Raw genomic sequence first — 17958 nt, 5'->3', positions numbered from 1 at the left:
TATATGTTTGAATAATATAATAGTAATACTTGAGGGTTTTCCAGATCACAAAGTGGTTGAACATTGCCACAATATGTTTACATACACAGTCAAGTACCATTTTTATGAGTATATTTAAGGTTTAAACTAAATGCCACACAACAAGATCTAATCATTGGTGAGATATGTTTATATATATGAACTTTAATTAATAGGGATGCCAGAGCATGATTTAACAGCTCTCAAATGTAAAGTGAAGTTGCATGTGTACATGTAATTATATGAAAAGGAAAGGAAAAAAAAGACAATATATGATAACACATAGGGAGTGTAACTCTCAATTATATATTAATGTTGCAGTTGAGTATTGAGTTGTTAAAAAGTAATGAATACAAGTTTATGTATGTGACTCAATGTTGAACACTTGCAGACAGGGAATATAGCCGTAATGCTCCAACGAAAGACCCTGTCTGTATGGAACTTAAGGAAGATTGGGCTCTGACGAAGAGAGGTCCCCCCAGAGTGGCTTTGAAACAATATTTAAAAGTGGGTTTAGTAAAAAACCCTTATATGTTAAGGGCAATAACGTACGTGTCTCCAAACGGTCACCTTCATAGGGCCACATAAAAATTAAGGGTAAGACAATGTGCTTTACAGTTAAAAATGAGACAAAAACAGCTAAATTTGTACAAGAAGGTACATTATTTACAATATGTACAGAACTATATGCATTTATATATTTAAAATACATGTTGCCATCCTGGAGGGATGAAAGAAGGAGAGATTTTTGGAAGTGTAGGCCGATGTGGGTGGGGGAAGAGAAAAGCCAGCAGAGGTGGTGTCACTCAGTTGTACTAAGGGAGGTAATTGTGGTGATGGAGACTTCAATGGTTGTTTCCCCTGGTCCAGACCCTTGTCAAAAAATAACCCACTTTCATACCAAAACACACTTAAACCAACATAAAACTGTGTTTTTTCTGAGTTTTTCTTAGCGGAAGTTGGTTTTTGCTAATAAAAGTGAGTTTTATGTGCGCTAAACTGTGCTTAACTGAGTTTAAAGTTGGTTATTTTAAGAAGATGTGTGTTTAAGCGAGTTTTTTTCAGTAAGAAGTCGGTTTTTTGTGTGTCAAAAGTGAGCCTTTTTATTTATGAGTTGGTTTATGTGTGTTTAAGTGTGTCTTTTTGTTTTATAAGCGAGTCTTTTACAACAGAAGTTGGTCTTTTTTTAAACAGAAGTGGGTTTAAGCGAGTTTAACTTGGTCTTTTTGTAAATAAGTTGAGAGCTGCAGCGAGGCTTAAAGACTCACTTTAACACACTTTTCAACAAGTTGGTCTTTTGTTTATTAATATAACTCATCAATGAAACAATAATTCTTCAACTAGGTCTTTGTTTGATGTTTATAGCCATAAATAAAACAAGTCAATTGTAAAGGGGCTTTTTTTACAGCTTGTTTGCCATTGTCCCTATTGTACATTTGTGTGCTCCCCATAATTTTTAGGGAATATTGGATGAAAATGGCTCTTTCAGAACATCACAGGTTCACAGATGGACAACAAGTATCACTGACAAAAACTAACAATGGTCAAGCTTAGTTTTATACATGAAAATGAAAGAGTTTGTGTTTCACTTTGAATTTTTTCTTTATGTTTGTTTTTATTATAAACAATATCTTATGATTGTTTTATGTCTTAATTTTTTAATTTTTTTTAAACAATCTCATATGATTGTTTATATTTGTTTAAAACAGTATTTACTTGTAAAATCTGCATATTTAAATAATTATGGTATTGGAAACATTATTTTGGAAATAATCTATTTATTTTTGTACATAAGTTATGCAAGATTTTGATATTTGCATATGATACCATCATATCCATTTTCTTAATTTGGAATAAAATAATAAAATGCCAAACATTACCTGTGTTACATAAACTGTCAACAAAATAACAAGACAATACCTTAAAACACCCTTATTTCACACCACTAACAATAAACAGATAACAATCTGTCAGGCATTCAGAGCTAAACAGGGTACTGATTATCTAGGGGTAGATAAGGCTACTGATGGGGTCCTAGAGATAAGGCTGTGTGGAATAAGATATAAGGCTTTTGATTGGCTATTGCACTGAGGAAGTTATCTTTTTGAAAACAACAACTTTTGAAAAACAAGCTGGTGTCAGCAACTGAATATTGAGCTAAATTTAATTCAGCAACATTAATATAAAGAAGTGAAAGACTTATAATGGTAGTGTAAAATGTCTTGAAATTCTGTCAGCATGAAGTATTGTGTGATGAAAACAATGTGTTTTTTACTGCAAGTGGAAATCAATAATAAGTTGGTTGGAAAGGAGGTTGAACTGCCTGTTGTTGTTTTTGGAATACTGAAGAACAGTTTTAACAGGTTTGTATTGTCATTTCTTCACCCCTTTTTTTATTTAGTTTATTGAATTAATTATGATCATTATCATATTTATGTATTGTCACTGGGAAATGTAAATGGATAAGTTATTGTATTGCAATTTAAAGGATAAACAACACATTTTGAAGCAAAAATAGATAAACTTACACATGAAAAAGTGTAAATGTTGTGTACAGTGAATAATTATGGTTGTGTTTCATGGTTATTGTCATCTAAAATTTTATTTATATCTATTTCTGGTTATAACTGAACGGATTTCTTTCCCTCTTACTTAATTAGAACTTATATATTTTAATTTTGAAGGTTAAACTCTTGCCACAAGGCAAAATTGACATCGTTGGGAAGATCCTTTGGAAAGAATGTGCATATTCGCCTGCCTGATGTATGGACTTTTAAACCTGGTTTTTACCCTGCACAAGCTGGCAAACTTGAGGGGAACAAGAGTGGGAAAACCTCGCCCTGTCCTTGACCAAGAAAGCTCGATTTGTTGAGAGGTAAACTATACAGGTTATTGCATTTACAATGCCACCAGACCACACAGCCAAATGAGACCACGCATCTTGGTACATTTTCAAACTGCATTTTCTACCAAACGCAATTTCTTTTAATAATTGATGAAAAGTGCTAAGTCACATGTGATCACGGGATTAAAATTTCAAAAATAAACAAACAAAAACAACAAGCAAATAACTTAAATTTATTATTATTAAAGCAACAAGATTACCATAACAGCAATATTTCATAGTTAAGTGGAACAAAAACATAACCAATCAACATGCCTTGCCCTTTTGAAAGTGATATGGTATTAATCCTTTGCAGATCAACTGGCATAAGAGATGCTCAAGAGGAGAAGGACACAAGCAGCATCAATGGAACAACTACATGTCGCTCCAGCGCCCGCTTTCCAGGTCTCTACCAGCTGCTTTCCAGGTCCCTCCACCCGCCAAGATCAGGTCTAGGTCCCTGCACTGGCTGCTTTCCAGGTCCCCTAGCGGTCAAGGTCTCTCCAGTAGCTGCTGTGCAGGTCCCAACACCGTATGCCGTCAAGGTCCCTCCTTAAGCTGAAATCCAGGTTCCTCATTCCACTGCGGTTCAGGTACCTCCAACAGCTGAGATCCAGGTCTCTGCAGCAGCTGCGGTCTAAATACTCCACCCGCAGTGGTCCATTGCGGTCAAACTTTTGCTTTAAAATCTTCCATAAATGTCTATTATTTTATAATGTATTGTAAAAATAATCTGTTAGTATTAATTTGCGGTGTACTATTTTTGTCATATAAACATAATTTTCGTACACATTGTGTTTTTTTCCCTTTTAACCACATTGGGCTTATAATGAACTGTTGTAATTGCTTCACAAAAACCATTTTTCTAGAACATATCAGTCCAAAATTTTTTTTTCACACTGCAAAATCCCACAAAAGGCTCACAAAAAAACTACTTTCTTAAAAAAAACTCACTAAATCACTGTTAAAACCCACAAAAATCAACTTACCCAAACCCACAAATTGCTTTTGTTTTTTTCACAGATAAAATACTGTTAATAACTAGGTTTAAAGCGAGTTAAAAGCATGTTTTCACTGTGAAAAAAACTAACAAAGGCTTGCTTTCAGCTCACTTTTCGCTCACTTTAAAACCGTGTTTAGCCTGCTTATAGCTCACATAAAAAACACACTTTTTACCCACTTAAAACCAACTCCACAGACAGAAGTTGGTCTAAGCATGTTTAAAAAACCTCAAAAAACCAACTTGTAGAAATTCATACTCACTTTAAACCCACTTAAGATGGTTAAAAAACCCACTATGTTGGTTTAAAGCGAGTTAAACCAAGATTTAACTCAGAAAAAACCAAGTCGGTAAGCTAAAAAACCCAGTCGGTAAGCTAAAAGCGTGTCTGAAAAACCCGCTTTTAGCACAGTGCAAATACCACAGAGTTAAACACAGATGCCTGAAAAAACTCACTTTAAACCCACTTAAGACGGTCAAAAAAACCACAATGTTGGCTTTAAGCGAGTTAAACCAAGATTCAACTCAGATAAAACCAAGTCGGTAAGCAAAAAGTGTGTTTAAAAGACTCGCTTTTAGCTCGGTGCCAATACCGCAGGGTTAAACCCAGTTTAAAACTGGGTTATAACCGGATTTTGCTCACTTTTTTGACAAGGGGAGGGAGTGCACGGTAAATGAAAAATAGTTTGTGTACTATTGAAGGAAAATTGATATGGTAAGATATAAAATGGTTAAAAAAAACAAATATTACCTAGATGCATTAAAATAAACCCAAAAAGCTCTAGTCTAACCAATATTATTAATATATTGGTGATAACAATGGAGGAAATAATACTATAGTACCTTGTATGATATGCAAAATGACAATTAAACAGAAAAACTGAGGCAATTTGCTATATAAGATAGCAATTTAATATAAAAAATAAGGATATTTGCTCTAAAAGTAGCAATTTTTAACATGAGTTAGTGCAATACAAAGTAAAATGGTTGCTATGGTGTAGGAATAGCAATATTGAGATAAAAATTAAGGCAATTTGCTATATAAAATAGCAGTTTTTCACAAAAATAATGAAATTGCTACACAAAATAGCAGTTATAACAATATTTAATGTACTCCAAGGATCAAAATTAGCAGTTTCAACAAAGTCGACAATACTTTGTCCTGGATAGGGCTAAATAGGTATTTATCAAGGTATAAGGCCCTGTACCGTGCACTCCAGTCCGACATGGTTCTTCGAGTTTGAAGGGAAAAGGATGGGGTGTCAAAGAGGAAGGGAGGGGGTGCAATGCAGCCAACAATCCCAGGTTACTGGACAGCCTCGTCCTTTCTTCAATAAGAGAGCGGACACCATGCTAAATCCTTGAAATGCACTAAGTGACCCAGTGACCTAGTTTTTGACACGGCATGACCCATATTCAAACTTGACCTAGATAATGTCTTGATACAACTTTTGACCAAGTTTAGTAACGATCAGATGAAAACTACTTCAATTAGAGAGCGGACACCATGCTAAATCCTTGAAATGCACTAAGTGACCGCGTGACCTAGTTTTTGACCCGGCATGACCCATATTCGAACTTGACCTAGATATTGTCTGGATACAACTTCTGACCAAGTTTGGTAAAGATCGGATGAAAACTATTTGAATTAGAGAGCGGACACGAAGTGTGACCGACCGACCAACCGACCGACCGACCGACGGACAGTGCGAAAACTATATACCCCCTTTTCTTCGAAATGGGGGCATAAAAACCATTTTACTATTTCGAGTCACCATGACCTTGACCTTTGACCTAGTGACCTCAAAATCAATAGGGGTCATCTGCTAGTCATGATCAATGTACCTATGAAGTTTCATGATCCTAGGCACAAGCGTTCTTGAGTTATCGTCTGACAACCACCTGGTGGACAAACAGACCGACAGACCGACCGACCGACATGAGCAAAGCAATATACCCCCTCTTCTTCGAAGGGGGGCATAATAAAATGTATCGTTATTGATTTTGTTGTCTATTATTTTAATTTGAATTTTGTTATTTTGGGGTAGTAAGGCGTTATATTGTCCATGGTTATACTTGAAAAGTTTGTATCACCCGATTGTCTGCGCGCGACGTCGTTAAATGTCATATCAATTGGACATAATAGTATACGTGTGTAAGCGGCGACACTATGCCAAACATGCTTAAAATAACAGCAAAATCAGTTCGCAGTTTGAAACTGTTAATTGTTAAATAAACACACCATTACAAGTGCTTCTTAACAAATTTGTATCACCTGATCGTCTTTGTTCGATGCTGTTAATTGTCAATTAAGACATAATTGGCAATAAGGGTATCGTCTGAAAATCGTTACCAGTTTGCAACTGTCAATTGTTAAATAAACACGTTCATTTAGACGACCCCCTTATGCCGATGACACCTTATTTATTAGGGACCCACGACAGCGGGAGCAAAGAGCGACCGCATGCATACCACAGGTGGCTTTCTTCTTGACCCCTGATTTCACTCTATCACGCAATTGGCTAATTTGATGAAAGTAGGCATTACCTATAGACAATGGGCGTAACACTTGCATAATCAAGGTAATCTATATATGCCTCTTAGTTTTCAATACCCGTCAAACAATACAATTATATTTACTAATTACAACTACTGGAATCGTCAAAATGAAACGCAAACGTAACTCTTATGATCTCAGACTCAATGGATGGTACAAAGGACGACGAGTTGTTTGATGATCTTGTGGAAAATCGCAATCAATCTGAGGATGCATCGGCCTGTGCGAAGGTTAGTGATTGTGACGATGATGATGATGATATCGGCGACTGGGTTTACGATGACAATCTCACTAGTGAGGAATTCTACATACTGTTCGGTGAAAGCGATGATGAGGATTTCAAGGGATTTTAAGATGACTGATACGATCAATTACGAACGTAATATGTTTGAAATTGTTATGGTAAATTGATTAAATACGCAATTGTTAGAAATTGTGTTAATTTGATAATTATTTTTACTGTATGAATAATACTTGAAAATAAATTAAAACCTACTTATATATCATGAAATTAACAAATATTATTTACTTTGTTGTTTGATTGTTTTATTTTTCGGACTTGTGTGAATTACTAATTGTATGCAGCGCGAGTTATTTTCTTCAACATTCTGCCGTTTTTCGGCCGATGAAAACGGCAAAATTTGACCGCGTCTTACATGCGGGTCAGTCTTAAATCCACCGATTATAAAGTCTGAAATTGGGGTGCGTCTTATAAGCGAGGGCGTCTTATAAGCGCACGTATACGGTAGTCCCCTACTGGCTCCACCATTGTCAGAATTTCCACCAATGTCAGAATTTTTTTTGTTGCCATAGCAACCAGAATTTTTGACATAGGAACAATATGAAATGACTACATAATGTCCATATTGCTATCTATCCATGTTTCAAGTTTCATGAAAAAAAAAGAACTTTTAAAGTTATTGCAGGATCCAGAAAACCACCATTTTCAGCAGTAATTCTAGTCTATTTGTTGCCATAGCAACCAGAATTTTTGACGTAGGAACAAAAAGAAATGGCGTGCATAATGTCCATATTGCCATCTATCAATGTTTCAAGTTTCATGAAAAAATATTAAGAACTTTTAAAGTTATCGCAGGATCCAGAAAAGTGTGACTGACAGACTGACAGAAAGAGCGCAAACCATAAGTCCCCTCCAGTGAAACCGGTAGGGGACAACAAGAGATTGCCAAGCAATATGGTCCCCTTCATATGAAACTCCACTATTGTCAGTACAGTCGATACCCGATGGCTCGAACTCGCTTTGCTCGAATTTCTGGTTGGCTCGAACTCGTATTAAAGCACAGATGTTTTATGCCTATATATTCATATAAAATTTTGTCGGATGGCTCGAACTCGCTTGTCTCGAATTATCGGATGGCTCGAACTGTTTTCACTGTCCGGCTACAGTTTTCACACGTTCTTTTGATCGGATGGCTTGAACTCGCTTCGGGTCCCAAAAAGTGTTATGGCTGCACACCACACTTTTTAGCCACCAATGCGAATTGGCCCCGGCTCAAATTTCTAAATAAAGAGAACATTGCTCAAGTAAGCACCATTTTGAGTGTCTATATAATAATGAATGTCAGGTTTGAGTTGTGGTGATTTTTCTTGGATGTTTGTAAGTTACCAAAACATTGGTATTGTAACTATAGCTGCATACAGGAAGTAGAATTAATGCAATTCGAAAACAGGTGTAATGCTGGCTCCGGTCAGTATTTCTGTTGGAAATTTGAAAGGGCGTACGGACATTGAACTATTACAAAAAATCTAATCCTTTGACCCCCAATTTTCTCCATTGCTGTGATTGATAAACAAATAAATTATGGAAGTCGCGGTTGCGTTGCACTGGAAGACCACATTAAATCGTCGAAGCACATGGACATTTTGAAGCAAAGATACTCCAATTACAGGTAATTTTCGTAATTGACAAAAATTGTGTGAGTCTTGATATTTATGCAGAAAATTTGAGTACCGCCAATTTTTTTGGAAACACGGAACTATTATTACTTAAGAGAATATTGAAACATAAAATATTGGAAATTATTCACCACAGTATGTCTACTACTGTTTTTGTTTGGAAATTACTCAAATATTTTTAGCAAACTGCAGAGCTCCAGATAAGGGCCGTACAGCCGTAAATACGCCTTTTTCATGAAGATTTACGCATCTATTCTGTCGCGTGATTTCCTGTAACTTGTAAATCTGCCAAAAACAATATGTCTGCGTGCAATTGAATGCCGGCTTAACCGAAAGCGGTTCAAAACAACACTTTGTTGTCATATAAACATGTACCTGTATTTTTGGATATGGTAGTACAGGTAATAATTGATTTTAAGCGTTACTCCTTTTCTTTCTGTCAGTGGCAGTACCTTTACTAATTTCACAAATCCTTATCTGGAGCTCTGCAAACGGTGTAGGATGACAATGATGACATTTACTGTCAATATTTAGACAGTAAAATATGACTAAATTTAATGTTAAATTTCACTTATTTCAGGGTTGATTCTGTTATGAAACAGTTCATCGCTGATTCAGGCCCACAAGCTTCTACATCAGCCCAAGATGATGCAACTTCAAGACCACACCCAAAACCATTGACTCCAATGTGTGACAGAGTTTCAAATGCGGAAGTAAGTTTAGTGCGTTATTTTAAAAGAATTGTTAGTTCCATTTTAAACTTGGCAATATTTATACTTTCTGTGCACATGTGATATATAATTATTTGTTTACACAAATCACAGCAACATTAAAAAATATAATTTATCATATTTTGGTTCGTGACAAAACATCAACACATACCCAGTTGAAATATCTTTAGCAAAAAGCACTGTTTTGCCTTTCAAATGATCTCATTAAATGACATTTTTTCAACATTAAAAAATACATGTTTCAATTACCATTTCTTGAGCATAGTAACACTGTTAGTATTGCTGTATCTGAAATTAATAATTTCTTTTTCAGGCGATGTTATTAGGAGTGATGAGTGAGCATTCTATGCCATTCGCATATGCACCAGTCTTGGTTGAGCTTGCCAAGGCCCTTGCTGATGATCCAAAAGCACTGTCACAGCTGTCTATGGATCGTACAACAGCTTCCTACAAAACAACGCATGGACTAGCCGAGGGCTTTAAAGAAAAACTTGTACACAGACTCCGTGCTCGACCATTCTCCTTGAACATAGATGAGAGCACTTCTAAAAGTAACAAGCATGTCCTTACTGTGCTAGTTTCTTTCTATGATGGAAATTCTGTAGTGTGCGAACATTGGAAATCTGTAGAACTAGTAAAAGTTGACTCGGAGTCCATTTACGGTATCCTTGTGAATTTATTGGAAGAGAATGAAATTCCATGGAAAAATCTAGTTTCAGTACTCATGGACTCTTGCAATGTAATGAGGGGAAGTAAATCGGGTGTGGAAGCAAGGCTCAGGGAACATAAAGCTCCACATTTGTTGAATATTGACGGCGATTCATGTCACCATCTACACAACAGCTGCAAGAAATTCTGCCAGCCATTTGAGGGCTATCTTGAAGATATGTTCACAGACGTGTATAATGACTTTAAATGGTCGAGTGATCTTTGTGAGATAATGACCGAGGTTTGTGAAATTCTTGGCCTCAAATTTACAAAACCAGAACGATTTATTGAACACAGATGGCTTGCAGCCTATGACTTGGCCCTGAGCACAGAGGTTATGATTGACGCATATGTAGTTTTTTACTATGCTTTTCTTGTGAAAGAGGAATTGACTGTGTACCATAGTAAAGTGTGTGACATTTACAAACGAAAAGGTGTAACAACAGAAGGACTAAACAGACTGCAAGAATTGCACTCGCAGCTTCGAAAAAAGAAAATGACTGACTTTGGCAAATCCAGAAAGAAAAGAATAGTAGCCAAGTTATTTCATACTGAGAAGAAAACTGAGTTGTTGCTCGCCTTTTACCAGGAAGCACTTCCTACACTAAAGTGCTATGTGATGACATTTCAGTCCAGTGGAGTGTTAGTTCATCGACTGCATGATATGCAACTGGAAACATTCAGAAAATTCCTGGCTTGTTTCATTAAATCAGAGTTTTTAGTGGACAAAACTGCTAAGCAATTGCAGGAATTGAAGTTGGAGGACAACACCAATGGATTAATGAAACTTGAAGACATGTATTGTGGACATAAGGTCAAAACATTAGTACGTGCAAGCGACAAGGAAGATACAGTGATACAGAAATTTCTTGAATCAGCAGCTTCGGCTTACATAAGCTGTGCTGTCACAATGCAGACAAAACTGCCCTTAAATAGTCCACTGTTGCGAGCATTGTCATGCATTGATCCTTTGATTCGGCACCACTCAAAAGGTGTTAAAGGACTTCAGGGTCTTGCAAATTATTTTGAATTCATGTTGAATGAAGGAGAGCAAGATACAATTCTTAGAGAAATTAAAGACTACAGTATTGATAGCTCTGTTGTACTCAGTTCGGAAGATGTTGTTGTATGGTGGCATGCAGTTGAAAAGAACGGAAAATATCCGACCTTGTGCAAAGTGGTGTTTGCTGCGTTATCAATTTTTCATGGACCCATGGTTGAATCGAGTTTCAACGTAATGGGAGATGTTATCGGCAGCAAAACGGCAAGTCTGAACATAACTACATACAGCGCAATTCAGACAGTGAAATATGCACTGAAATCGAGGAATACAACAGCTATCAAAATGTTTAGACGGAGAAATCCTCTGACAGACCCAGTAGACAAGCACATGGCCATTAAGTTAAGATCAGCAGCAGCCAGACTGCAGAAAACAAGACTGAAAGCCAAACAAGCGAAAGATGACAGGCTTGGAAAAATTGGTGTTGTTGGAAAAACTGTTTCGAGTAAGACTGCTATGAAGTCCAAGCTAGTTGACAGAGAGAAAGAAAGCTACTTAAGCCATCTGGACTTGGAAGCACAACGTGCCAAGAAAAGACAGTTGAAGGCAAAACTTGAGTGTTTAAATGACAAAAGAAGGAAATTAAAAAAATAAGCCCAAGTTTGTCTGTAGGAAATGTGTTTGAATTTTGAAGTGAACATTTGTGATTGTATTCATATTCTTTTTTAGTTGCTTCTGTGTAACATGTACTTTGATAAAGCTTCAAGAGTAACCTGTACTTTTTACAACAGTTATGTCATAAGTTTGTAATTTTACTGGTCAGTGTTGCATTTTTATTTTTTCAATAACATGCATGTTTTTTTCCCTTTTCACTTATTAAGCTGCCATGGGTTTCATTTTATGAGTACATGTCAAATTATTGATAAAGCAGATCTGTTGATAATTTAACTTCAGTTCTTGCATATTGTGTAAACTTTTTTTTAAAATGAAATCATGAATGCTAGAATCAAGCCAAAACATGAACTTTGTTTGGTTTATTGTTCTCTGATAATATGTGTTTTGTTCAGTTATTCCTTGTGCAATGATGCTATGTTTTCTAAAGATGCTTGTTGTTTTCCCATGTCTAGTCAAAGTGATATAGTTTTAATGATATGTTTCCTCTGTGAAAACATACATGTTTAGACTCATATCTACTAGTCAACAAGTCTAAGTTAAAAACTGTTTGAGTATTATTTGTTATTCTATTCAATAATTTCAATTTTAATGTTAATAATAATAAGCTGGTCATAACCTTTTAGTAATTACATTTTTTTAAATACATAATTATCATATTTTAATTTAGTTACATGTATCTGAGATTAATATACTTAAAATCTAGTCCATTTATAATCATATATACTATAACAAAAGAAGGATCCAAATTAGTTCTTTCTATATTGTTTGTGCTATGTATAATTATGTTAAAAAGTATAAAATTAAAAGTTGAAAAACCAAAAAGTATTTTGTCACTTTTTACTAACAATTTATGTTAACTATATTTAGTTATCATGGACTCTTAGTGCTCATGAAATTACATTGTTATGAAAGTGACTCAAGATAACAGTATTTATTCATTGCTGAAATTGAGTTGTATATTTAAATATGAAGCCAGGATAGTGAATTCCTTGGCTATCTAAAATGCTATTTTCCTGGAGCTTCCGGGGGCCTCCGGCCCCCTGGGCCCCTGGTCAGGGCTTCGCCCTGAACCTGACCGGGGGCCTTCCAGCCCCCTGGCCCCCAGGTAAAATTTTTCCTCTTTTTTTACAAATGTGCATTCTCACCCCTGTGTTTAGTACTTGGTAAGTTACCAATGTAAAAACATGGTTTCCAGGCACCTTGCTTCTGCAGGAAAGTGGCAGTTTGTTGTTGAAACTGGCTTAAAAGGCTCGGAAACACACATAATTCTGATGTTTTGATTTGAAATAATCAATACTAAAACATATTGCCCCAACTCATTTGACTTGAATGTTACTGATTTTTCAGAAGGCACAGCCTCAACCATTCTGGAAATCTGCTTGGTTTATTTTCAGATTTGCGAGGTGACCAGTTTCCAGACATTGGTTCGCTCCTGCTTGTGTACGAGATTGGCCGAGACTAAAAAAAATTGTAGTGTGCCACCTATTCGATTAGGACCGCTTTATTAAAGGCACGCACAAATTGATTTAACACCGGTCGCATAAACTGTTAAAGCGGGTATATACGATTTTTTATATGTGTTAAATTGTAATATATTGATTAAATATGTTACAATAACACAAAATAGGCAAGAAAAATTATACATTAAAGCCGAATTTCATAAAATGCAGCAAAGACAAATTAGCGCCCCGAGCCGATAGTGACGTTCATATTTTCCTACAATAACCGAAGCATTCGTCTTTTTTATTATAAACCGTTAAACTACGAGGGGTGTTCCAGAAGTTCGTGGATTTTCGCTATAACTTATTAGTTTGCTGGTAAAAGTCAATGAAATTTACATATTATACAAACCAATTATCACGGACTTTATATATAAGCTAAAAATGCATGAATTCCATAAAGCACGTTTGAAACGCGTTGCCATAGAGACCTCAGTGACGACATGCGGCGCACGCGTGTATTTTATTATAAGTATGAGCGTTACGCGTATTTAAATTTGGTTTAAATGTCGTTGATAAACAGAATTTACTGCAAATTTCACGTTACAGCGCCTAAGTCCTCCTTACAGCCCGGATTTGGCCCCTATGGACTTCCGCGTCTTCCCGGAAGTTAAATCACAGTTGCGCGGTATTCGCTTTGCAAGTAAACAGGAACTTACAGTTGCAGCAAGGCGAATCGTGTCGTCTTTTGACGCTGACTGGTATAGAGACACTTTTGACAAGTGGATTTCCCGACACATAAAGTGCATTCGCGTTGGAGGTGATTATTTGGAAAAGATTTGACAGTTGTTAACTTCATAACGTCATTGACGTTGAACAGAAACGTTACACGTGCGTCGGTGTGCGCATTGTGCACATGTTTAAATCTCTGATATATATTTATTGGTTTATGTATTTCCATGATATTTGGAGAGTAGATTTGGAAAGGACAAAATATTCTTAACATGCTATTTGTTTGTCCATTTATGTTACCAAATGAAAGTTATAGCGAAAATCCACGAACTTCTGGAACACTGGCGAATTCGGCTGTACAGCCGTTTTCAATTTCAGAATTAAATATCTGGCTCATTTCGCATTTTTTGACACTTGTTCTTCTTAACTTTTATTTTAATTTATATTGAAATATATATATAATAAGTTTTTTACACAGTTTATACAAATTCATAAATATTTGACAAAATCGTATATACCCGCTTTAATCGATTAGGACCGCTTGATTAAAGGCACGCAATAATTGATTTAACACCTGTTTGCTAACATGTCATCGACTCAATCGTTAATTGATTTGAGTCAAAGATGACATTTTGTATAAAAAATGGGGTTCTTGTAGATGCTGTATTATAATGGCTGCAATGGCTTTATAGCTAAAAAAGCTTCATTTATCGACGACAGCTACGGAACGCAACACAGACGGACATAATGTCATTCTTCAAAAAATATAAATAAATAAAGAAATGTAGTGCTGCCTCAAATGTAAATAATATGTATATATTGCTGATGCATGTTTTGTTCTTTAAAGCTCTGTGTTACCTTAAAATGTGCTACGCTAAACATGCTGATATTTACTGAATGCTATTTGTTAATTGTATTTGTAACTGTTTAAAAATATTCGTAAATTTAAGAATAAATTATATGTTTGTTTCTAATTAACTTATTAATTCAAAAGCATTAAGTAGTGCCAATTAGTACGGAGTTTAAGCAATATGTGAACTCTTCAACTGGAGGTGAAAATGTACGGCAGACTTGTTCGTAGACAAAAGTTTATAAGAAATCGGATGGCTTGAATTACGGATGGCTCAAACTATTGTTGTCGGTCCCGACGAGTTCGAGCCATCGGGTTTCGACTGTATTTTTTGTATTTTTTTTATTTGCTGCCATAGCAACCATTATTCTTGACGTAGGAATAAAATGAATTGACCTGCATAATCTCCATAATGCCATCTGACCATGTTTCAAGTTTCATGAAAAATTATGAAGAACTTTTAAAGTTATCGAAGGATTCAGAATAGTGTGACGGACTGACAGACTGACAGACAGAATGACGCACAGAGCGCAAACCATAAGTCCCCTCCGGTTTTACCGGTAGCGGACAATAACAATATCTGAAATAGTTACATAATTTTATGTAAATATGACAATCTCAACTTTAGATTACATTAAAAAACAAGGCCTTGGCACAAAACTAGATTGTCATTGTTTTACAAATTATCTTAATTTTAATAACTGAGCGATCAATGATTTAATAGAAGGTAAATTGACACACTACAAAATCTCTATCAAAACTCTATTTAACTCTTGAAATGAATGGAAACTGCTTTACAATTTTTAGTAAAGAGCAATCGTCCCCTTGACCCAACTGGCCCCATGTGCATTCCCAAGCTGAGTCTGCATGTTTCACTTAATTTCACAACAATACCTCAAAGACAAGTGATAAAGTGAAAACATGATTTCTCTTTTAATAACAGTGACCGGCCCAAAATCAACACCATGCTAGATCAGCATGCATGCTAAATAAGCACACGATGTCATCAAAATTACAAAATGTCACCAAGTTCCAACTTAATTGCCCTAAATGAACAGTCTCATGCAGGTTTTCTAAAAATTTTATCAAGGTTGGTAAAAGCAATCTAAAGTAACTGATTATGAAATAGGCAAGGCAATAAACAAAGAAAACTATAGCATACATTACAAGTGTTTTGTTTTTAAATACATTTAATTCAGGCGTTCAGATTTTAGAAATTAGATAGTTTAAAAGCTTTATTTGTTTAATCCCGAAAAAGGAACTAGTGTAGTCAATGTGAACCATCATAAAAAAGAGGGCCTGAAATGCCCAAAGTCACTCACCTGAGATAAATAGAAATGACCTGTCTTTTGCAGCCCAAGATATCAATAGAAAAAATGTTCTAAACAAGTTTCATGAAGAATGAACAACAAATGGCCGCATGGCAGAAATGTTTTTCAACAGACTGGAACCATTTTTGATCTTGTCATAGATATTATTGGGACAAATCTTCTGACAAAGTTTCATGAAGATCCAACAATAAATGTGACCTCTACAGTGTTAACAAGGCAAATATTCATGACGCACAACGGAAGACAGACAATTGACAAAAGGTGATCACAAAAGTTCACCATGAGCAAAAAAGATTATGCTCATAAAGATTGTCACCATGTGTGAAGATCAGCAAGTGTCATTCAGATTGAACTAAAAATGTGACTAAAAGTATTCACAATGTTTCACTATAAACAACTGTGGTAGTGCGGTCTCGTTCGCTTACGCAAGTGAACCGGTCATGGGACGGTTACGAGTTATGTAACTTTGTGAGCACTTATGTAATACTGATATATTTCGAGTCTAATTAAAGAACACTTATTTCCTGTCCAGATGACATCACTGACTGGTTGTAATTCAATTAACTAAAGGCGTCCAGCAACTTTTGTCTGGATGCGCTCAAAGAATTTATCTATAAGTGAAAACCAAAGCAGCTTTAATGAAAATTTAGTCTAAAGAATCTATGCATCGTTAAAAATGAACAAATAAAACATGTTTTTTCACCAATCTGGACCATTTTCGAACTCATCGAAGATATCAATGAACCAATGTTTTGACCAGGTTTCATGATGATTGGGCAAAAATTGTGACTTCTAGAGTGTTCACAAGGTTTCTCTATAGCCATATATGGAATACTGCCCCGCCCCCTGGCGGACATGTTTTCCAAGGGACCAGAACCATTTTTAACCTCAACCAACATATCATTTAGACAAACATTTTGACAAAGTTACATGAAGATTGGGCATCAAATGTGACTTCTACAGTGTTCACAAGGTTTTTCTTTTTTTGACCTAGCGACCTAGTTTTTGACCCAGCATGACCCAGTTTTGAACTCAGTTGAAGTGTTCTGACCAAGTTTCATGAAGATCAGACAATAAATGTGGCCTCTGGAGTGTTCACAAGGCAAATGTTGACAACGGACGACAGACAAAGGCGATCACAAAAGCTCACCATGAGCACGTTGTGCTCAGGTGACCTAAAAACAAAAACTGCTGTATATATCAAATTCCTTCATACTTGCCTTGTTTGAGCTGCTCTGTGGTATAAGCACTGAGGTAGTCTGGCAACACTTTGGCCATGTTGCCTGCAATCAATATTATAACAAATGAAAGCAATTCTCTATTAATGAATAGCCAGCTACATGTAAATGTTTCTTCATTATAGCAAACAATTACACTCCAGTAACTGTATGGGGAGAGAAACTTTTGTCCAATTCTCTAATAACAGAAGACTAACTTTACACATAAAATGAATAAAAACTACGGTAATTGCCTTAAAAATATAAATGCAAAGCATTGGAGTTTTTATTAATACGTATTACTAATATTGTTAAGTTTTTGATTTATTACAGCTGATAAACACATATACCCAGTGGAAGCCTTGTTAGCATTGGCTCATTGACCCATTCAAATAAGCTTTAGTCCAAAAGTAGGTCCATGTCAGGTTCACAATGAGGTAAAGTGATGTGAGTGTGTTGAGAGCATTCATAGATGCATCCATACAAGTATCAAAGCCTTTCAGCTAGAGGTATTGATTATAAACGAAACTGGTTATTGTTGTTTAACTCTTTCCCACTCAGAAGCAAACTGAAAATGGCTATATGCAAACAACAAAAAACCAGAACAGCCTGCGAGAAACTCACAGTCTGTTCAGGTTTTATGCTGTTAGCTGCTCATAAGAATCTAAGGGTTGGAACTGAAGCGTTTAAAAATTATATTTAGTAAGAAAGTTTTTATTAAATTTAACTGTCTATGGAACAATGTGTGAAAATATGTATCTAAGTTGTAAAGGGTTAACCAAGAATTGAAACCATATGAATAAGTCTAAGTTAAACAAAAGATGTGTTTGTCAGAAACACAATGCCCCCTATTGCGCCGCTTTGAAGCCATATATTTGACCTCTCACCTTGAAGGATGA

The 17958-nt window shown here is 35.8% G+C and overlaps 1 protein-coding gene and 1 long non-coding RNA gene across 4 annotated transcripts in view; one reads left to right on the top strand and one right to left on the bottom strand.

The window, feature by feature from the left end:
• The window catches only part of LOC127876083 (apoptosis-inducing factor 1, mitochondrial-like), a 66185-nt gene that overhangs the window by 21516 nt on the left and 26711 nt on the right, over positions 1–17958 (bottom strand). For all 3 annotated transcript variants that reach the window (XM_052420997.1, XM_052420998.1, XM_052420999.1), the window contains one exon: positions 17063–17125. In XM_052420997.1, the coding sequence (XP_052276957.1) occupies positions 17063–17125 (63 nt within the window). The remainder of the gene's footprint in view (positions 1–17062; positions 17126–17958) is intronic.
• Positions 896–3690, top strand: LOC127876137 (uncharacterized). The gene is made up of 2 exons (XR_008047673.1): positions 896–2893; positions 3219–3690. It is a non-coding gene; the product is annotated as an uncharacterized LOC127876137 (long non-coding RNA).

Source organism: Dreissena polymorpha, chromosome 4, assembly GCF_020536995.1.
Source record: "Dreissena polymorpha isolate Duluth1 chromosome 4, UMN_Dpol_1.0, whole genome shotgun sequence".
Taxonomy (NCBI): Eukaryota; Metazoa; Mollusca; class Bivalvia; order Myida; family Dreissenidae; genus Dreissena; species Dreissena polymorpha.
This window is presented reverse-complemented; position numbering and strand designations above follow the sequence as displayed.